General features: G+C 34.4%; 2 protein-coding genes and 1 pseudogene across 2 annotated transcripts; 1 reads left to right on the top strand and 2 right to left on the bottom strand.

The window, feature by feature from the left end:
* Positions 1-627: 627 nt before the first annotated feature.
* LOC120345852 (uncharacterized) lies at positions 628-9,576 on the bottom strand. Its single transcript, XM_039415424.2, has 7 exons — positions 9,318-9,576; positions 8,140-8,295; positions 7,400-7,456; positions 6,959-7,048; positions 2,387-2,530; positions 1,873-1,951; positions 628-1,338 (listed from the first exon to the last, which is right to left on the bottom strand). The coding sequence occupies exons 1-7, from the start codon at positions 9,504-9,506 to the stop codon at positions 1,238-1,240; spliced, it is 816 nt and encodes a 271-aa protein (XP_039271358.2). The 5' UTR covers positions 9,507-9,576; the 3' UTR covers positions 628-1,237.
* Positions 9,577-11,399: 1,823 nt separating this feature from the next.
* On the top strand, positions 11,400-12,663 carry LOC120346122 (troponin T, fast skeletal muscle isoforms pseudogene; annotated as a pseudogene).
* Positions 12,664-13,048: 385 nt separating this feature from the next.
* On the bottom strand, positions 13,049-16,783 carry LOC120346309 (uncharacterized). Its single transcript, XM_039416017.2, has 6 exons — positions 16,636-16,783; positions 15,889-16,017; positions 14,823-14,879; positions 14,365-14,496; positions 13,732-13,833; positions 13,049-13,531 (listed from the first exon to the last, which is right to left on the bottom strand). Exons 1-6 carry the CDS (start codon positions 16,702-16,704, stop codon positions 13,481-13,483), a joined length of 540 nt encoding a protein of 179 aa, XP_039271951.2. The 5' UTR covers positions 16,705-16,783; the 3' UTR covers positions 13,049-13,480.
* Between the last annotated feature and the right edge of the window lie 3,521 nt (positions 16,784-20,304).

The raw sequence follows: 20,304 nt of genomic DNA on the forward strand, positions 1-20,304 counted from the left end.
ACATAATTCTGTCGAAGGAAATATGTGATTTAGCGAAAATAAACACCGACGTTAAGGTGTTTACGACCAAAATAACAAGCCACGCTGACGAAAAATATCGGCGATTATAGTAAATTGCAATCGCACACGTTACTAACGATTTTTTGAGTCTTCCAAGTCTTTTAAAGAAAGGGGGTCAAAATTTAATGAAAAGAACTCGACTTATTTATGTGTGTTGGTTTTCAATTTTGTTTGAAATATGGCCACTATTAATAAATAATACGCTGACACTGATTTCTCGTAACAAAACAAGCAAATAGATATGTTTTGTGTTTGTTTGAAATATTTTTTACAATAACGAAATTTACCCCCAAGAATGAAGAAATTTACCCCCAGGGGTAAATTCACCCCAGGTTAAGAAATGCTGCTGTAGATAGAATAGGCTACATGTATACAACGCATAAAACTAATTATCAGTTTACACATTCAACATATATTCACATTACAGTTTACATATAAACATTGTATATATATATATCATAAAATATCGGTATTAATGTTTCATTTTTGAAAAAAGTTAAAAAACCGTTTCAACCTTGAAGCTGAACATAGTAATACTTTATTTGATGGTATAGAAATAAGGAAAAAATGGATATTTGAAATATACTTAATATTAAAAATCAAAGCAATGTAGATAGTATTTATATAAAAAAAAGGAAATTAGAAATGAAAAAAAAATTGTAAAAGAAGAACTAACTGTTTATGAACGTACTGCACATATTTTCATTAGGGTGTGAAGGGAAAGGAGAAAGGTGGATGCAAACATGGCTAATACTACAAATAAAAAACCAAACACGTAATTTGATTTGCAGTTGACGAATGGTGGTTTCGGTTTCTATGACACATGACACTTGAGTTAAATATAAGTATAGCTATTTCTAGAAGCAACGATATAGAAAGAATTCAAAATCACAAAATCAAAACATGTAAAATTGCAATGAAAAAATTATAGGATTGAGTCGAATTGATAGGTTTATCAAGTCGTTTTCTAGTGAAAAAGTGATCTAATTCAACAAACTTACTTAATTCCCGATGTATAATAATAGTGTGCTTGAAACATGAAAAAGACACAAAAGCTCAACTTCAACGGTAAATCGGTTACCAACTTTACAGATAGAGAAAAAGTTTGTCTCTTATTTATGATGCAATTTTTTTTTATAATATTCAGGTCTGCTAAAACTGTGTTTTTGCTTCAGAATCAGGTTGTTACTTTAGGGAGATAAATAACGCTGATGGTACTTCCGCGGCGTTCTTCTCTGTATGCTACTTTTGGGGTTCCAGGCGCGCTGGCAGGTTGTTCTGAAACAACATATGTATGAAAATATATAAGCACCTGATAAAAATATCTAAAGTTTCTTTGATGAAAAGATAAAATGAATTGGAATTGGATATCTAAAAGTTTGTCGAGTAGCAAAAGAATCATCTTGAAGTAATTTCACCAAAATAAAGTATATTTAATGAAATAAATGTATTATATAATGTATTTGAATTTCTAGCAACATCTTTTGCAACGTAACAGCATGCCGTAAGATGGGAACAGTGAATGACCAATATCATTGTGTTGAACCGAATACCGAATTTTAGAAATTATATTAGAAGGCAGTAAATTTTGAAAATAAAATGTGTTTTGTCGTGAAACAACGAACTTACATAATATGATATAAACGCAAGTATTAATGCACAAAATTAATCAAAACTTAATTAAACTATGATCACAATTGTTCGTTATAAAGCATCAGGAATCTACATCTCATTCAAGACAGAATATGATAGCCTATGCCCTATAGTGTGCATCAATTTTTTTGAATAGTTGTCTGTGAAAATACTACTAACCTTCAATAACAATAGTTTGACCTGAAGGTAACACTATCTGTGGATTAGCAATAGTTGTCTGTGAGCTACTTGTCTTCACCTGAAATATTTTGTAGAAATAATCATATACATGACAGATGATCATATATTTAACGATGTTGGAGAGAATATCATTTATAAACTCATTCAATTGAAAAAGTTTTGTTAGTTTAATTTCAAAACATCATTATGATTTCGATTCACATATATATATAGCATGATATTTTTTGGCAAACTATTGTGCATCAGGCATATAAGATTAATAAGAGGCAATCTTAACACAATCTCTGTTAGCATGAAAGCTGCTATGTTGCGTGCCAGCTGACCAGAAGCTTCTTATGAGATTAGTAAATTAACATGGTATGCACTGGGGTAGGGTATAGATATGAAATTTGCGAAAAATGGTTGGAATAAGTAAGCAGGGCAGATGTTAAAAGCTTCACGTATTACCTATAAACAATTTAGTCAAAGCATAATATTACTACAGATTTATTACCTCTATTTCTTCCGTTGTGTTTTTTCCGCATTTGCATTTGCATTGAAGATGTACAGAATATAAAATGTCGATCAAAAAAACAATGAGTAAAATGAATGAGAGAGATGCTGATATTGAGTGAACGATCATCAACGATTCACATTCCTAGAATAATTTTGAATTTACAATCAAATGTTATTTGAAAAACCCTAATTAAACGACATTTATTTCAATCAGAACTTTTTAAAAATATAGCTTCTTTCATTACTTTGACTTTATTTACTTATGTACTTAACAAATGGGCACATTCGCCAGTAACCCTGGTTTCCCAACGCGACGTGCAATGAGAGGCTGCAGTATGATGAGATCTCATGATCGTTCCTTTCTTATACCTGTATGCCATTGAATGGGAAGAGGGCCTGGTAATAGATGATAGATGGAGAGTTTTGCGTTTTTTTTTTACAGTTGTCAATGCATAAGAGTCCAGAGATGCTATCTGTCGCCTATGGACCTTTCCCCGACCTTTGACACTCGGAAAATTCTCCCTATACTTTACCATTGCAAAATTGTTAGGTCTATTTTAAGAGTGCTTTTGCGAGTTGGCGCCTGTAAAATGGTATGTGTTTCAAATCATCATTATGATTCATCGCATACAACAATCTGTTTTTTAAAAGTACCGGTAAAGAATTTCAGGCTTGTCTATCACAGCTATTTCTACACTAATTTTTATTACTGCAATTAAATTAAAACTTCTAGAAAGACAGAGTTATCATTGAATAATCTGATTTTTATTTAAGTTCCCAAAACACAACTGAAAACTAACGAATAGAGTTCAAAAACGCGAAAACGAGGTAATGTTTACATTCAATGTTTACTTGAAATCTGTCTGAGTGAAAAAAGTGTCTGAGCGGATGCGAAAAGGGGCATTGTTACGTCACTTTTTGCATCTTGCTGATTGGCCAATGTTACGAAGTAAACAAGGAAGTCGATGCTCGGGGAAAGGTCCATTATGCCCACTTTATTTGTATAAGATACGCTTGTGCACAAAACACGAAGAAGCTCACTGTTTTTAATAAGATAACTGCGCACTGTGAGATCTTCAGTAAACGCCCCTTATCTCGCCGTAATCTTACAGTAATCTGTATATTGCAAGTATATTCTCACGTAAATCCATGAATTTTTAAGGCGGTAACGCATTGATAATGATTTACGAATGTTTAAACAGAGCTAACCAAGACGCTTTTCATGCAGAAATGACTAAATTTTCTTCCACGTTCACAACAGATTCATTCTTTTGTTGGGTTAAGCCTTATATTATAATTCATTATACTAAAACCTTGTCCAAGGTTTAATTCTATGTCAGAATATTACTTCGACAAATTTCAAACTCTGTCATTGAACACAAAGTGCACCTATGCATTTTTCTTCTAAATGGATTTGCTTCGCAATTAATGGACCAATCAATCTCAAATTTTTCGTACTGGAAAATGGCGGAGCCGTCAGGCGTATATCACCTTCCCTTTCACTGACTTCTATGCTGGGACACGATATTTAACCAAACATCCCGTTGTTTTAATCCAGGAAAAATCTTTCAAATTGCGTAATTGAACACTTATTTTTGACATTTGACTTTCGTGCTCAATTATGTGAGCATTGCGTTCTTCTTTTTCATCAATTGAAGTTTCATATATTATTTCTGGATTTGGCCAGATTACGTACAACCCTGACATACGTAATTACTAAGCAATAGGAATTGTGCAGTCCCATGTTGACGACTAAAAACAATAGTGCATCGATCTGCGCTCGTAGGCTTCGCAGCCACCAGGCATACATTGAAAATGAGCTCTATTGCTATACAAAGCTGACTACTGCTAATTCATTAATGAACTGAAAGTTATATTTATTTATATTGTAATGCACATTTCTTTGTTTGATGAAAAATAACAAAAAAAGGTAAAAAAGAAACTGAACAATGAAAGCAGGACATGGAAAAAAATGAAAAAATAGATTATTAAACTGTTTGTTTCAAAGAAACAGAAGAAGTACGATGCTTTGAAAAGACAAAAAATATTATATAGTACAAATATTTTCAATAAAGTGTGCTTGTATAACAACAAAGTATATTTTGTAAAATGTGCAGATTTTCGAAAGCCAAGAGAAACAAAATTTGTTTGCTAAATAAGTGTGTATTTGGATGGTCTAAATTTTAGACTCTAAAAGAAGTCAGCGATTACCAGAAACTATTACTTCCAGTCCATCACTTGCAGTATTTCCACTTGCTGGATTCACCCGACCCGATTGTCGCCACGGTAACAATATGGATTTCCAATTTGGAAAGTAGAACACGGTTGAAAGAATTTTAACTGCAAGGTTGGCATTATGAACTGGGGGAAAATCATATTTCACCGCTTTCAGGGAAAGTATTATGATTGCAGATAATATAGTAACCACAAGAAAGGATACAGATACCCGAAGGGAACGTTTTATTAAAGATATGCTATAAGCTCTAGCACCGTAACTTTCTCTTTCAGTATTTTCATCTTTCTCGTGCTTTATGAGAGGATGGGCAAACAAAGCCAGAAATATAAAATTTTCTATAAGACGTGCAGTTAAAAAAATTAACGAGATTTCTACAGAAGCAGATTGTCGGCTACTTGCGCATTGGCTGGATATGTTTCTAACTAATCCAATGAAAGAAACTTGGCACAATAAGATAAAAACTCCACTGGTCTTGCTCAGAAATCTCATTACTCCATTTGTTAGCTGCCTGATGAACGGATTGCTATATATAGTTCGTTGGGTACACCACATGGAACCCATGGCCGCCAAATTGGTGAAAAGTATACCGTAAAGATATTTAAGAATCTTGCAGTTTTCCCACCGGAAATATTCCAACAGAGTTTGAATTGAACTTACAAAAATCAGGCCTAGTAGAAAAGCAACCGCAATGAGAATGGAAATTCTTGCTCGCCTATTCCAATCTGTTAAACTGATGTTGTTCATTGCTTCCAATCGGTGTCGTTCATTATTTCTTTCGTAGAATCGCGCGATCACGAAAAGAAAGTAAGAACACAACATAAATGTTATCATGTCAAGGAATAGACTACCAAATAAAATCCAAATATTTGATTTATCATGTTGAATATTGTTAGTTTTTGTGACAGACATTTCCGACATGATGTTTTCAGACGCATTGATCAGGAAAATGTTGCTTATATTTTGTCTCTCCATTTTGAAACTGCTTGAAACGATATCAACTTTTATAGACAATACTACAAATACACAAAACCGTCAAACGTTATATCGTAGTACTAAATAGAGGAATACCTTGTCCAAAAGATGCAACACCATACGGACTTAAACCCGATGCGAATGGCAATATTAATAGTGTTCATATGTATATTTGATGAATCCAATAGTGTTAAATACATAATTGTTTGGCAGATTGGTGAACCTAAACAACAGATGCTTTGGAAGATTTACATATCTTAAGAGACACCTTTCCTTTGCACCAAATAGGTATATCAATTGAAATATTAATAAGTTTCATAATTCCCAATATTGATAATTTTAAAAACGAAAGGCATATTCATCCAATCTCTCGGTAATCACCGCATTTTATGCGTCTAAATCAGTATTTCCCAACCCCTGGTCCGCGAATATCTTTTGTTATTTTTCTGCCACGGTAACCGTTGTGCTTATAGTTGAGTGATCGATACATATTAGCGTGTTCACTCTTATAGATAATCCGAACAGACGACGATGTTTGAAACACTATCGCCGGAATAATGTAGCCTACTAGTGGCGAGATGTACTCATCCGAGAACTTCCTACACCACGGGTCGACAGCCTTTACATTAAAAGAGCCATTTGGCATCGTTTTCTTACAACTCAAACCTGCTCGGAGTCGCAACATCGACTCTAATGTCTATCAAAATTTTACAGTTACACGGAAACAAACGTTAGTGCGTTTCCTTTATTATAACTTAGGATAAATTGAACTGTTCTGGCTGATCACTTATGATGCAATAATGTATTCCTTACTGAGAAGATCCCAAATGAAATATGAATGTCAGCATAGGTTGCGCGAGACTAACTTCCGATCCTTCCCCAATGCCTTTGCGCTAGTGGATCCGTATGCGTATAATGCAAGGATGCTGTAGCAGGAATAAAAATACCATAATATGCAATTCAAAAGTCCTGCTGCACACTAACACAAATGTATTTCTGTAACGTTTCGTCTGAACAAAATAGGACTTTCTCAGACAAGCAGATTACAATAAATATTGTATTGTTTTCAGTAGGCTACTTGCTGTTGAAAAAGTCGCTGGAATACTATCACTATACTTTTCTTTCTTAGCTGAACAGAACAGCGACTCTTACCCAATAAAAAGTGACTCAGCAACAAGACTAACTACACCAACAACAACCATTTTGTGTAAAGATTCACGTAACCCAAAGATGGGCAATCATTTTTATATTCTGGGAAAATTTTAAAAGATGCCCGAAACTGATAGCATATCTCAGCTTTGGAAATTTGTACGAAGACTACTGACCGCATATTTCCTAATAATACATAGGCCTACTACATACCCATGAATATATGTCGGCAACAATTTCCAGTCCAACTATTGTTCCTGTTGTCATGCCGGCAACGAATTTCAATACGAATTTTGTCATCACCTGAAATAAAAAGTAAAACGTATGACTATATTCTATTGTATATAGTAGGCCCACAGTAAATAACGAGCTTTCAGTTTTATAGCCACTGAAGCAGCTACGGAAATGTATGCAGATTCTGAGTTTGGGAAAAGTTTTATAGTTAGGCTAAGCCTACTCAAATCACATCATAGTAAGTTGATATGACACGTTAGGGTTGAACGATTGATGATCGAATGTCGCGATTCCTCCTATTTCTATGTGTATCCCTTAACGTAAACACCAGAATGATTGCTCATTTTTAAACAAATACAAGATATGAAACTAGAAAAATAAATAAACTGTGAACAGGAGGAAGTAGATATTTTAACATACCATGCAGCTTGCATTGGCATCATCTTGACAAAGGCTGAATATAGCGCAACCAATCACCTGTTACGTAACGTTGGAAAGTGGTTATTCTCGCAATGTAATATTTAAATGATGGATAATTTTTGATGTGATGAGAAAATGAATTGTAATGATATAACATCTATTATGCTTACTTAGACCATTCCAATTTTTCTAATTGCTAAGTTTTTTAACTACCAAACTGAGGGAATCGACGATCGATATTTCAACATCATCTATAGTGCAGAATAAGCTTCCATCGCTCATCCGTTCATATACGATTTTTTATCATTAACTTACAATCTCTTTTGTCAGACTAGTTTATTCACTTAATGAAATTATTTTCTATATATATATATATATATATAACTCGTTTGACAAAACACAAACACGGGTACTCCCGAAGTATATGTACCAGGTTAAGGTTGGGCCATAATTTCATTTCGATTTTCCTTATTGTAGTTCTATTACGAGTTCGGGGACTATCTGTGTTAGCCAAGTGAATATCCCCTTGCCCAAAGGCATCAGTCCCTTTACACAACTTGCTGTAAAATAGGTGAACGAAATTAGTTATCCATTTGGTACACATACTTCTGGAGCGCCCAAACACGGAGGTAATATGCCATGACTTCAGCACAAAGTTAAAAATATTGGGAAACAACAAACCGAAGGCTCAATAGGCAATTTAATCTTAATAATATTCAACTTTTTTAATTGCCACTTACCAAAACTCCACCCCATATAGTGGCTGCAACATTTGTCCACCTTCCTTCATCTGTTACATAGCAGTAATTTTCTCCGCACGTGAGAGAATCGTCACACAAAACTAAAGCCGCTATTCCACATCCAATGCACGCGCTGCCCAGCATGATTTGAATTATCTAAAGCAGAAATGAAAAGAAAGGTTAACGCCCAGTTCACAGGTACCGTCTAAATTGAGTGTGGAAGGATAAGAAAGATATGTCAACTTATTCTGTTAATTAAATTTAATTACATATTCAAGTTAAAAACATTTGCTTGCAAAAGAAAAGACCCGGAGTTATTTTACTAAGCACCTGCTATCCATGCTTAGAAGTAATCCTACTTGTTTTGAACAAAATTTGGTGTCTTTCGGCCTAAAGCATCTTGTGTGGAGCCGTCAAGTATTCTGACAATCTCAAAATGTACTGTAAATAGTTTATTGTTTATTTCGATGAACTTTGGCTATGTGGGCGGGGCTGGAGTCAAAATGCTGATCTGAACGGAAATAGTCGGAAAAAAAGTTTTTGTAGAAAAATAAATGCTAAACCCCGAGGCTTATGTCATACGTTTTTGAACCATATGGTCATCCACTCAAGTCATACGTTACTTTATTGTTTGTTTTTCTCGGAATAATACATTGGCAAACAAGTTGTGTTTCGGTAATTAGGGTCACTGAGGTTCGTCTAGCGTAATATTCAAAAATGCCAATATATTGCTCTCTGGCTATGGCTAAAGAACTTTGGCTTTAATTATATATATATATTTATGTATATTATTTTCTGCAGATTTTTCAAGCAACATCGAAATATTGTTTTTCATAAAAATTGTCTATAACTGAAAAATATTTTGGCATACATTTTACCACACAACTCTAATCAAGTAATTGGAATACTAGGAAGAATTTTCTCACTTAATTTCGTTAAATTGCTATACAATCAGGAATAAGGTGGAACTTCAGTAAAACCTAATAAAGGTCAAACCCGGCGTTGTCAGTATTTCATATACCTGTAAATAGTCATACTTGACACAATATTTGAAACATTCTTTCGGATGAATTCATATTGCAATTATTATCCAAATGTAAGTTTGAAAACAAAGCTCCTATTTCAAGAAGTATACATACAAAACAATAGTTTAGGAAAGAGACAAATAGGCTACTTACAGCTAAATTTCTGAAAATGCGACGATCCTTTTCGCTCAAAACAAAACCAGATTGCTGCGTTTCCACAACTGGTACAATATACACAATAGTTGTGTTTGCATCCTCTTCCGTTATTTCGCTTTCACTACTCCTTTTCGATTCAGTTTCTTTGTCGTCTTTTTCGATGTTATTAGAAAAATTCATCTCCATTTTGTTCAATTTATCATTCAGTTAATAACATAAGCCACCATTGATAGATCATCAGAATGATATTGACCATTACCACGATTACATTAAAGCAGCTAGAAAAAAATACAAACTTAGACTCAATGAACACAAACGACGAATTACTAGCCATGCGATTCATAATAACAGACAATAAATTTCTTGATAATTCTACTGACCAGACCATACACTATTTGTTTTGCGTGCATTGAAAACCCATCATCACAATCTCCCCAACTTTCGTATGACACTAAGCTTTCTGCTCCATGCCTATATTATAAATAACTATAACATATTGACATCTATACAATTTCACGTTACTATCGTAATTGTTTGACAGGCGAGATGAAAATATGAACTTTTATAAACTCCTAAACAGCGTGGTATCCACAAAATAAATGTTTATGGCCTTGTATGCTTTTTGGTCCAGCCAAATCTAGTAACACAAACCACAACGCTGTTTCGAATCGCATACTCACATTTACGGGCATTATAAACAAGATATTGTTGGGCATAGCCGACGTTTTGAACGTGTTTTGAATCGTATAATTGCACCACGGTCGTTTAACTTAGGTTGTGTAAATTTACCTTTATTAACATTAATCAAACAATATCCGATGACGCAGGGCGGGTTCGTCAATAAACTTTAAAACAAAGGATTGGTCGTCCTTGGATCGGATATTAAAGTGCTGCGCTGTCGTCATTGGCAAACTTAGATTTGAGTCGTAAGCTAAAATAAACTGCACGTTTACGAGAAAATTTTGATGTCTGAATGTTTATTGCAACTTACTGCAGCATATTATTGATGAATCATTAAGATTTTATAAAATATTGTTCATTTATACTTACAAGAACGTAACTTAATAGTGATTTGTGAACCTAAGTAGATAAAAGTGAACAATATTACAGCACATTGTATGAATGTCTTTATCCAATTGTACGATTCCGGGAAGAAAACATTATCTGGTACCATTCTATTATCTTCCAATTGAATGTATTTGAAACCAGATAAAGGTTCGCCTATTTGTTTTCTAATCTAAATAGTAACAGTGACCATCTTCAGTTTATTCTCAAATGTATTGAAGGTCGTCAGGGCCGGATTTGCTAATAGGCAGGGTAGACTGAAAACGACATTACGAATTCCATGGCCTCAAGATTCAATTTTGAATAAGTCATTTATAATCTATTTTTAACTTTTAAAGAAGTGTTCCGGGTAGGCTGAAAACGACATTACGAAGTCCATGGCCTCAAGATTCAATTTTGAATAAGTCATTTATAATCTATTTTAATCTTTTAAAGAAGTGTTCCGGAATTAAAACGGTTGGTTTAACAAATTTTGGTGAAATATTATGTTGCTTTGTCAAAATATACGTTTGATTTTGTACGTCGATAAGGTTCGAAAAACACACTTTAGTATCGGCTCTTTTACTTACAATCCTGCTTCTATTCGTTGTCTCCGTTCCTAACATTACTGGGCATCGTTCTAGTACGTACAAGTCAATTTAATTTTATTTGCCGCTTGCTTATGAATTTTTTTTTTTCGAATTATCATTTCAGTTGCAAAAAGTGCTCCAACTTTTCTAACTTTTATTTTCTGGTATATATTTCACTTATTTACTCTGCTTATTTCTCGTCCCAGTAGTGTGAATACACAATTAAACTGAAACTATGAAATTTACACCGATTATCTTGCAAAATCAGTTACTTCATACGGATATTTTTAATTTAGTACCAGATTACCATCGTTCAAAATAAGCTTTGACTGCATGTTACGATAAGGACGTCGAGTGATAGAAACCAGATTGTCTGTCGCGACACGGGAATGTTGACGTCAGATTATAAGAATTTTGAAGTATATATGTCAGTTATACCCATACCAATGTCCTTATATCAACACAAGTTCGCGTAGGTTGCAATAGGTTCCTAGATTCCAACACTGTTAAAAGACAAGTTATAATGTCTGAAAGCGAAGAAGAATATTCGACGGAAGATGAGTCCGAGGAATCTGGAACTGAAAACGAAAAAAATGAGGAATCTGGAACTGAAGACGAAAAAAATGAGGATTCTGGAACTGAGGAAGAAAAAGAAGAGAATAATAGCGAAAAGCACAATGGACATGAAGATGAGGAAAATCCTCGCAATGGTGATGTTTCAACTAAACCTACTAATAAAAGCTCAAATGATCACGACAGTGGGTATAAGACTGATAAAGAAAACAATGTTGAAAAAACTGAAAACAAGGTCGTCACACCAATACTTGTCCCTCCAGAAGTTCATCCTGGCGAACAATCACTTCAGTTGGAAAGTATTTATAAAAAGCGAATGGATAAAGATATGACAGAATTACAAACATTGATCAACTCGCATTTTGAAGCAAGAAAAAAAGAAGAAGAAGATCTCGAACTACTCAGAATTAGGATTGAAAAAAGAAAAGCGGAAAGAGAGGAACAGATGAAAATAAGGATGGAAATTGAAAAAGAACGACAGGCTCGCGAAAAAGAGGAAAGGAAGAAAAGAGAAGAGGAAGAAGACCAAAAAAGGCAGGAAGATGAAGTGCGTAAAAAGGCTGCAATTGGCATGTCATTACACTATGGAGGTTACCTTGCCAGAGCTGAAAAGAACAAGCCTAACAAAAGACAAACCGAGCGTGAAAAAAAGAAGAAATTTCTTGCCGATCGAAGAAAACCCCTCAATATCGATCATCTCAGCACAGAAAAAACACAAGAAAAAGCTCGAGAACTGTGGAATTGGCTCTATAAACTCGAAGAAGAAAAATATGATTTTGAGCAAAGAATTCAGAGACAGAAATATGACATCTCTCACCTGCGTCATAGAGTGAACGAGTACATGGGGAAGTTTTCGTCAACAAAAAGGCAAATGACTGCCATAGGACCAAGATCAGGAATAGCTGCAAAATCGAGCGTTTTTAAGTAGAAAAAATGAGCATTTATATTTATAAATATTTCTGCTTCACGAGAGTGTTCAATCAAGTATCAATAAAACGACAAAATAAATACATGCACACACCAAGTGACCACGCTTGCTTAGTATATTCTGTAATTATATCTGTTTTACTCATTGTTTCAACTGAAAAAATAGCAGCTAAATAAATTTTTATAGAAGCAAATGTCCGTGAATGAAAATGTACACAGGTGCAAATGTACGTGGGTGTAAATGTCCGCGGGTACAAATGCCTGTAAATGCAGAGGTCCGTGGGTGCAAATATCTCAGGGTGCAAATGTATGTGGGAGCATAGTTAATGGATCCCGGGATTACAACTCTAAGATGATAGATCTTTGTCTTAAAGATCAATTTCACGTTTTGATTTCACGATCTATTTCAATAGTTTGTCGACATCTTAGTTTATAGTCTGCTGTTTTGCGAGGTATTATATACGTAAATATGGCCCAATGGAATACTCGACAAATGTTTAGTAAGTCGTATCACTATATCCCCTTTCCTGCATGATCTGGTATGATCTAAAACTATTGGGTTGCTAAGGTAACGAGACTACAAACAACTTTCTTGTTGTTTGACAACCGATATTTCATATTTTATTGAAAACCCACATCCAGCAAAGACTAAAAAAGTAAAATATCAAAATAAGCTGATTGACAACAAAAACCTTGAGATGTTGCCAGTACTAACTATGGGAAGATTCAATCGCTTGATATCACCAGAACAGAGCCATCTCTTTCACTGAGACGATTTATGACGTTATTATTCTGTTAAAGCGTTCTTCTTTCTTAAATTGAAATACTACATCTTGTGATTTCATCAGTATAATGAGGTAATCGAAATTCACAAGGCGTTTTATGGATGTTGATATTCAAATGTCTAAGAACCAACCACTACTTCGAACATTATTCCAAAAATTGTACTGAATGCCATTCTTGCATAACAACATCAGTACTCTAGTCTGAATTTAAAACAAGTATAACATGAAGATTGACTCTCAATCATGTCTGTCGCCTGCGAGCTTGCTCACATTTCAGTTGCTCATTCGCGTCCTGAAATGTAAGAACGAATTTAATATAAATAGGTCTATATATATTTCTTCAGAATATAAATTTGAATTCGAGCATGTAAACGTTTTGTTTTTCTTTCTTTATTCACTACCCGCAAAAAAATGCCAATAGCGTCACAAATATATCACTCTCATACACATTTGCGAGAATTCGCGGCAAAACAATGATTTAAATCAACTTACATTCAGCGGTCTGCAACATTTGTATGCAATGGAAACTAAGAAAAGGTTCATTTGCAATATACCAATGGCTGTGAGAGTCGAGTGAATTGCCATCATTGTTATCTGAAGCAAAGAGGCAAAAATAATTCAGATACAAAAATAAAATAAAATGTATTTGGAAATAACTAAGTGGAGCTGAAAATGAATGGGGGAGCTCGAATAATAGTCAATCGCACAATCATAATCTGTGGCCAAGATTTCTTTTCACAAAAGAACGATACTGTATATTACTATAAGATACATACCTTTAGTTAACATAAAGCAGGTATCTAAAATTTTGTTCAACTAGCAATAACACAGCCGATTAAAAATGGGATATCATAATTTTACAATGTGCTACATCGGTAAACCTATTATCCTATATAGTATATACTATTATACTATTGACTTCTTAAGATTTTTAGACATACATGATAGTTCGTTCGATCGTGTTGAAAATAATTATCAATGTAAACAAGTATTTTCGCTAAGATTCTTTGAGTGATTTCTGCCTCTGGTTAATTTTGTTATTTACATCATTATGCCTTATGGTTTAAGTTTGTTACAACAACAACAAAAATTTATCCATTTTTCATATAAAACTGTGATGCTTACTTTCAAAGAATTGTCGCCCTCAGCAACAATCGGAGATATTGCATGCGCCGACACAAGTCCAAATATATTCATCATAAGAAGAGCAAACGATAGCAAAATAGAAAACAATCCCAGACGAAAATACGCACTTGCCTGAAATGCATTAAATTGACGTTACTTCCTATGGTTTAATTGGATTTCGTTGATATGTTTTATGGTATGCTACTCTGTCTCTTTAAACTATTACATGAGATTCTTTTATTGCCATATGGTAGAACAGTATTCAAATTCGCTCGTGTTCAACCTTTGTCACTTTTGTACAATCGCCGCCACATATTTTATCAAATCTATTTCCATCTCGAGAGTTCGACAATCAATGTACCGTAAACAAGTAACAAGATAGTGTATTCTTCAAATTAGAGTTGGCCTTCTTTATGTTTAGAAGATTGAATGGCTATAATTTTCGACAACAAACTCACCAAAGTAGAAGAAGGATTTTCTTTAGTTGCAATTCCTATTCCGCCAGTGATGCAAAACTAAATGTGATGTTTTTATAGTTATGTTTACTGATATCGTCACGCTAATAACCGAACTGCGTAAGTCATTTTTAGCAGTTTCGAGAAAAACTTCCTGATGATATTGTTATGCCATTGAGAGTCAATAATTTGCCATGGTTCAATTTTTTGATCGTAGCCGGATTTAAGTTAATTTGTATGACGCAGCTAAGTTACGTCATAATGGCGAACCGTGACTTAGGCAGAAGTGTGTCTATGACTTGGGGACATACGCAATTTTGCAACTTTGCTATATGCACCAGTCCTGAAAACGAAACATTCCAGAAACGAATGTAATTCTCAGTATCTCTAATGTCTAATCCTCAAAATAGCTAATCAGTTTCAATTACATTATTTTTTATGTTTAAAAATATATATTTCATCAATATAACACGTTCTGCACACCCCCCGGAATAGGACTAAGATTAAATATAAAGAATAAAACAGCAATGCACCCAATATAAAAGCCAACCAAGGTGAATTGGACTCGGACAGTGAATATCACAAGTGCACGTCTTCCCATACTGTAGTATAAATTCAAATTAATACGCGTTAAGCTAGAATCCGAGCTGCAAAAACTCGAAAATACTTCGCTGAGGTTATTTTGCCTAGTCCTGCGGTAACAATGATAATTCATTATGACGAAACAATTGCACAAATGTGCATGTCATACTAAATCTCCATTTTTAGGGGTTTCGGAATTCTTAAAATAAAATCTGAGTGAACAGACAGGTGCGCAGCATTACATAAATACCTATTTTATAAAAAACTCAAAATCGCCGAATATGACTTACGCAATTCGGTTATTAGCTTGACGATATGCTATATTACTGTCTGGCTACTACTTTGCTATTGGTCAAACTGCTACTAGAACAAACTGCTATTATCATACAAGTCAAAGTTTCTGAAAGGAAAAAATGTGGAGAATAAAAACTATTGTAAGCCTATGTGTCAAGTTATTTCTACAAACAATCTGGTCACACAAGCTTACCACAAAGTTACTCCAAACATTCATATGTGAAGACATAATCAAGAATCCCTCGGTATCATGTATATGACGAATTGATAAGGAAATGACACCCAGAACAACGGCTAAAATTCCGAAGACAACTTGCGCAACCTGTAAAGAAAATCTCATTTTTTACTACTCGATGTTTAATTTTAGTAGGTTTGCTCAAAACATGACACTCTCAACATGCTGTGATTGTCCTCTAATTGAAGTGATAAATGCAATCAATGTACTTAATTTTAATGAGTTCAAACCTTCCACAACCCACGGAGAATTGATTTCAAATTAAGTGGTTATTTGGGGCTCCCGAAGTATGCGAACCAAGATGGCGGACATCGGAATATAATATGTGTACTAGGTTAGGGTTAGGCCATAATTTTAGGTATAAATACTACGGGAGGCTCTTGGCTAGTCTTCGAACTGATAATATGACTAAAATAAGGAAAATTGGAAAGAAATTATCGCCTAACCCTAACCTGTTACCCATGTTACGTTCCGATGTCCGCCATCTTGGTTCGCATACTTCGGGAGCACCGGTTATTTAGTACCCATCACTGACTGTCGGTGGAATTATTGCGAAACAAAATAACTTTGACATATTTGTTTTATGTATAAATTTTTACCTACAGAATTTTGCATTTAATCATTTGTATCTGCTTTATATTTTAAAAGGATATATAAAAATTAATGTATCTACATATTTAATATTTGAATTTCGGTTTTACTTACCCCGGTTTTAAAAAATCCGCGCACCATTTTTTGATGGCGTTTAAACTCATAGGCTTGCAGTTGATTCATGATGTTCGTTTATCCTCACTTTAAACGCTGATCCTCTTTTCAACCCACGCTGGTATTGGATTCAAGTATTTGATCGCATGCATGCCTATATATAATGCTTTGCTTTGGAATATGCAAATATGTTCCAATATACACGCAATCGTAATATGAGTAATCGTTCATATATATTAATAAACGCGGGCATTGTTGATATCCTAATTTACATATTCAATTCTCGTAGCGAATAATATTTAATTGCTGGAAATGGTTATTTTAGTTAGCTCTGAACATGCTAATACCACTCGTGCAAGTAAACCATTTTTAGTCTTCTTTATAACTACTACATAGTGAAATATTTAAATGTAGCTTAGACAACGGAGAATTTATTTAGAATGTAATAAGCATTTTTCTCACTCAGAATGCTATATAAAAATCATTGGACGACAAAGAATTTTGAACTCTATTAAATATATGAGATATTCCATTCTACTACATTCTATATTGGAATACGATCACTCAAGAACGTGGTTGAAAACAAACAACACGTGATCTGATTCGAGCGAGTCATAAAGTGGATGGTTTTCCAACAATACAACATTGCTTACAAATCTTTTTTGTTTCTCTCTTTCCTAAATTAGAAATTTGTAATAGACAAAACAAATAGTCCATGATATTTGTCATGACTTTCCAACATAACAAAGCCAAAAATTCAAATAAGGGGATATTAAATTGATGAATACATCCGATGCAGTCTGAACCAAACTGTCAAGGCCCGTTTTTATGTTAGGTGGAGGTAACGACAGAAACATATGCCTAACCACAACCACCATTTGCACAATTGCATTATGTTTTATTTTTAGTTTGTGAGTTATTTTGGCACTACATATGGTAAAAGTAAGAATAGCAAACCATAGTTATTTTTATAATATCTCGGCACGAAGGAACTTTTAGCCTAATACCTCAGTATAGTTAAAACAACCGTAGAATATGACTAGACTCATTTTTGCAGGAGAAGTGACAATTGGTCTATCACCCAACGCAATCTTTAGTTCATTTTTACCCTGCTCTGTATTTGGATGCGGTTGACGGACTCTTAATGCATGGTTACAACAATCTTAACTGAATATCAATAAGGAAAAGTAGTGTTCGATACCAAGTTTAACGGCTTCGAATTATTTGTTTATAGATTTGTTCACAGAGTTATTATTCGTGCTGTTTGTAACCTTTGTATGTTTCCATGCATATAAACTAACGGATTATGCTGATGCTAAAGGAAAAACTACATAGCATCTAACAGACCATGGGAATGACTTCGGTAATACGGAAGGGGAACACCAATAAGTGATGCCCAAGTGCCGTCTGATGGTTCTTATAAAGGCGTCTAATTCGATTTGTTTACGTCATGCGCCCACTCATAACCGTTCTGTTTGATTCATTGTTCTAGTATGGGCCACGTCAGGTGAGTTGCGACAAATTTGTATTTAAATGAAATTTGCTAGTGTTTCTAGTGAGAAATATACGTAGGTAATCATTGGTAATAGTGATATGATCCCGTTAATCCAATATACCGTCAATTGATTGTGGTTTCTAGGAAAGTTCCACTAAAAATTTTGATTTAAGACTGGGAAATAGTTGTGCCCGTCATCCAATTTCGCTTTTATTTTTTATTGTATTTTTTTTTGTATTGTTGTGAGGAATCATAATATTAAGAATGCAAAGGATAGTGGATACCGTTTTTCCAAATCAGAATCGTGATTTTGTGCTAGATTCGCAAATTGATGCCTGGTTGTTGTCATCTTATCTAAACACTGCGTGGGTTGAGTATTGTTTAATGCATTACTAAAGTTTATATCTGTGCAAATTGAAAAGGACAATGATATAGAACCCGACTCAAATATTTACGTATGAAGTTGACAGTATTCATGCAGTATGTGCAAACAAAGAGACAAAGGTGTGTTGCTATGTAGTTTAAATTAAGAAGTCTAGGATTCAATAGGCTTTGCTTTGACGTTACGTAAATTAGAGTGTCTGAATATTTTAACTTAATTTCTCATGTTATGAATCGGCTAAAATTGATTTCGTAAAGTTATATTTATACGTGCTTCCAATTTGTTACCGTTATGAATATATGTTAATGTTTGTAGGTTGACAAGATTTTGTTTTGTTTGTATTAAATTTTGACAACTAGCTCAATCCTGATCGATTGACATTCCGAATACCTAATTTATGCTAATAGTTTATGTTGTGATAAAAGACACCATGGGTGTGTCATCTTCTAAATCGCAGCATCAGGGTGAAGAGTCGGTTATTTGCTATAAAAAGAGAGCTAGCTCCAATTTGTCTACTCGAAATGAATGCATTGCTGTGCTGAATAGACAAAATGGAAAAATAAGCTGCTATGACCCTACAGTCGATGCTTGGAGTTTCTTGGTGGAAACGAGGTCGACCACATTTATGCGGATTTGTAATCTGAACGGAAATTTGTATTTGGTAAGCGAAAACAAACTTTTGAAGTTTACAAAAGAAAAAGGTTTTATAGATGCAACCTCTCTACGTCATTCTCCGGAAGAAAGTCTTGCTCAAGTTGTTGTATTTCAGGGACATATATACTTAATAGAAAACGTCATAATGTCGCGCTTTGATCCCGATCTGGACAAGTGGAATGAAAATTTGCCTGGGTGTAGATTTGGTGTTCCAGGAGGGTTCTGCGTAACTGCGTCAGCTAAAAACATATATGCATTTGGATTTGCAGCGTGCGAATTTTTGCATCCTTGTCATGTAGTCAAAATATATGACCCACAGACTAATTTGTGGTGTGAATTGAATCTTCCAACACCAAATCACACAGGACAGGTGTACGGGTCAGCGTGCCCTTTGCAAAAGGAAATCTACTTTCTTGGTGGTGCTTTCGGATCCGCAGTACGAACTGTCGACTGTTTCTCAATTAAAACTAATAAATGGATCAACAAATACGATTTTTCAACATTAAAACTACCGAGACACCGTTTTACGGCATGTGTAGCAAACGGAAAACTTTATGCAGTTGGAGGTGCATTTTCAAAAGAAAATCTTACCGACCCTGTGCAAGAAACGGAAGACTCGATTGAGGTTTACGACAGCAAAACTAAAGAGTGGACGTTGGTTACTTATTTAGAAGGTGCGAACGGCTATGTCTCCGCATGCGCGCTGCCGGCTGATTTTTGTTAGCTGTTGTTTCAGATGGTATCACAATCATTCATCCTTCCTAAACTAGCCTACTCAATTTTTCATAGTTTGAGAATAGTTTGTTTATTTTGTTGCACATAATCAGTCAACTAAAGTATGGCATCTGGCGTGGTAAATTTCATGTTGTATTCAATATATTACATGGACCATAGCATTCGGAAGCGCTTTTTATATCTCTCTCACTCTTGTGAATAATATACCCAGAATTCCATAACATGTGCAGATGTATAAATGATACATTTTATCACTATATTGCATTACACAAGACATATTTTTAGTACTATGCTAATATTCTTATTTTGAATCGCTAAAATCTTTTTCAATCTAATGAGTGAAATCTTCAATTTTTACTTACTCAGGAGGGGTGACGACGAATTTGTCATAAGGATTACAAAA

This window comes from Styela clava, chromosome 8 (genome assembly GCF_964204865.1).
Source record: "Styela clava chromosome 8, kaStyClav1.hap1.2, whole genome shotgun sequence".
Lineage (NCBI taxonomy): Eukaryota > Metazoa > Chordata > Ascidiacea > Stolidobranchia > Styelidae > Styela > Styela clava.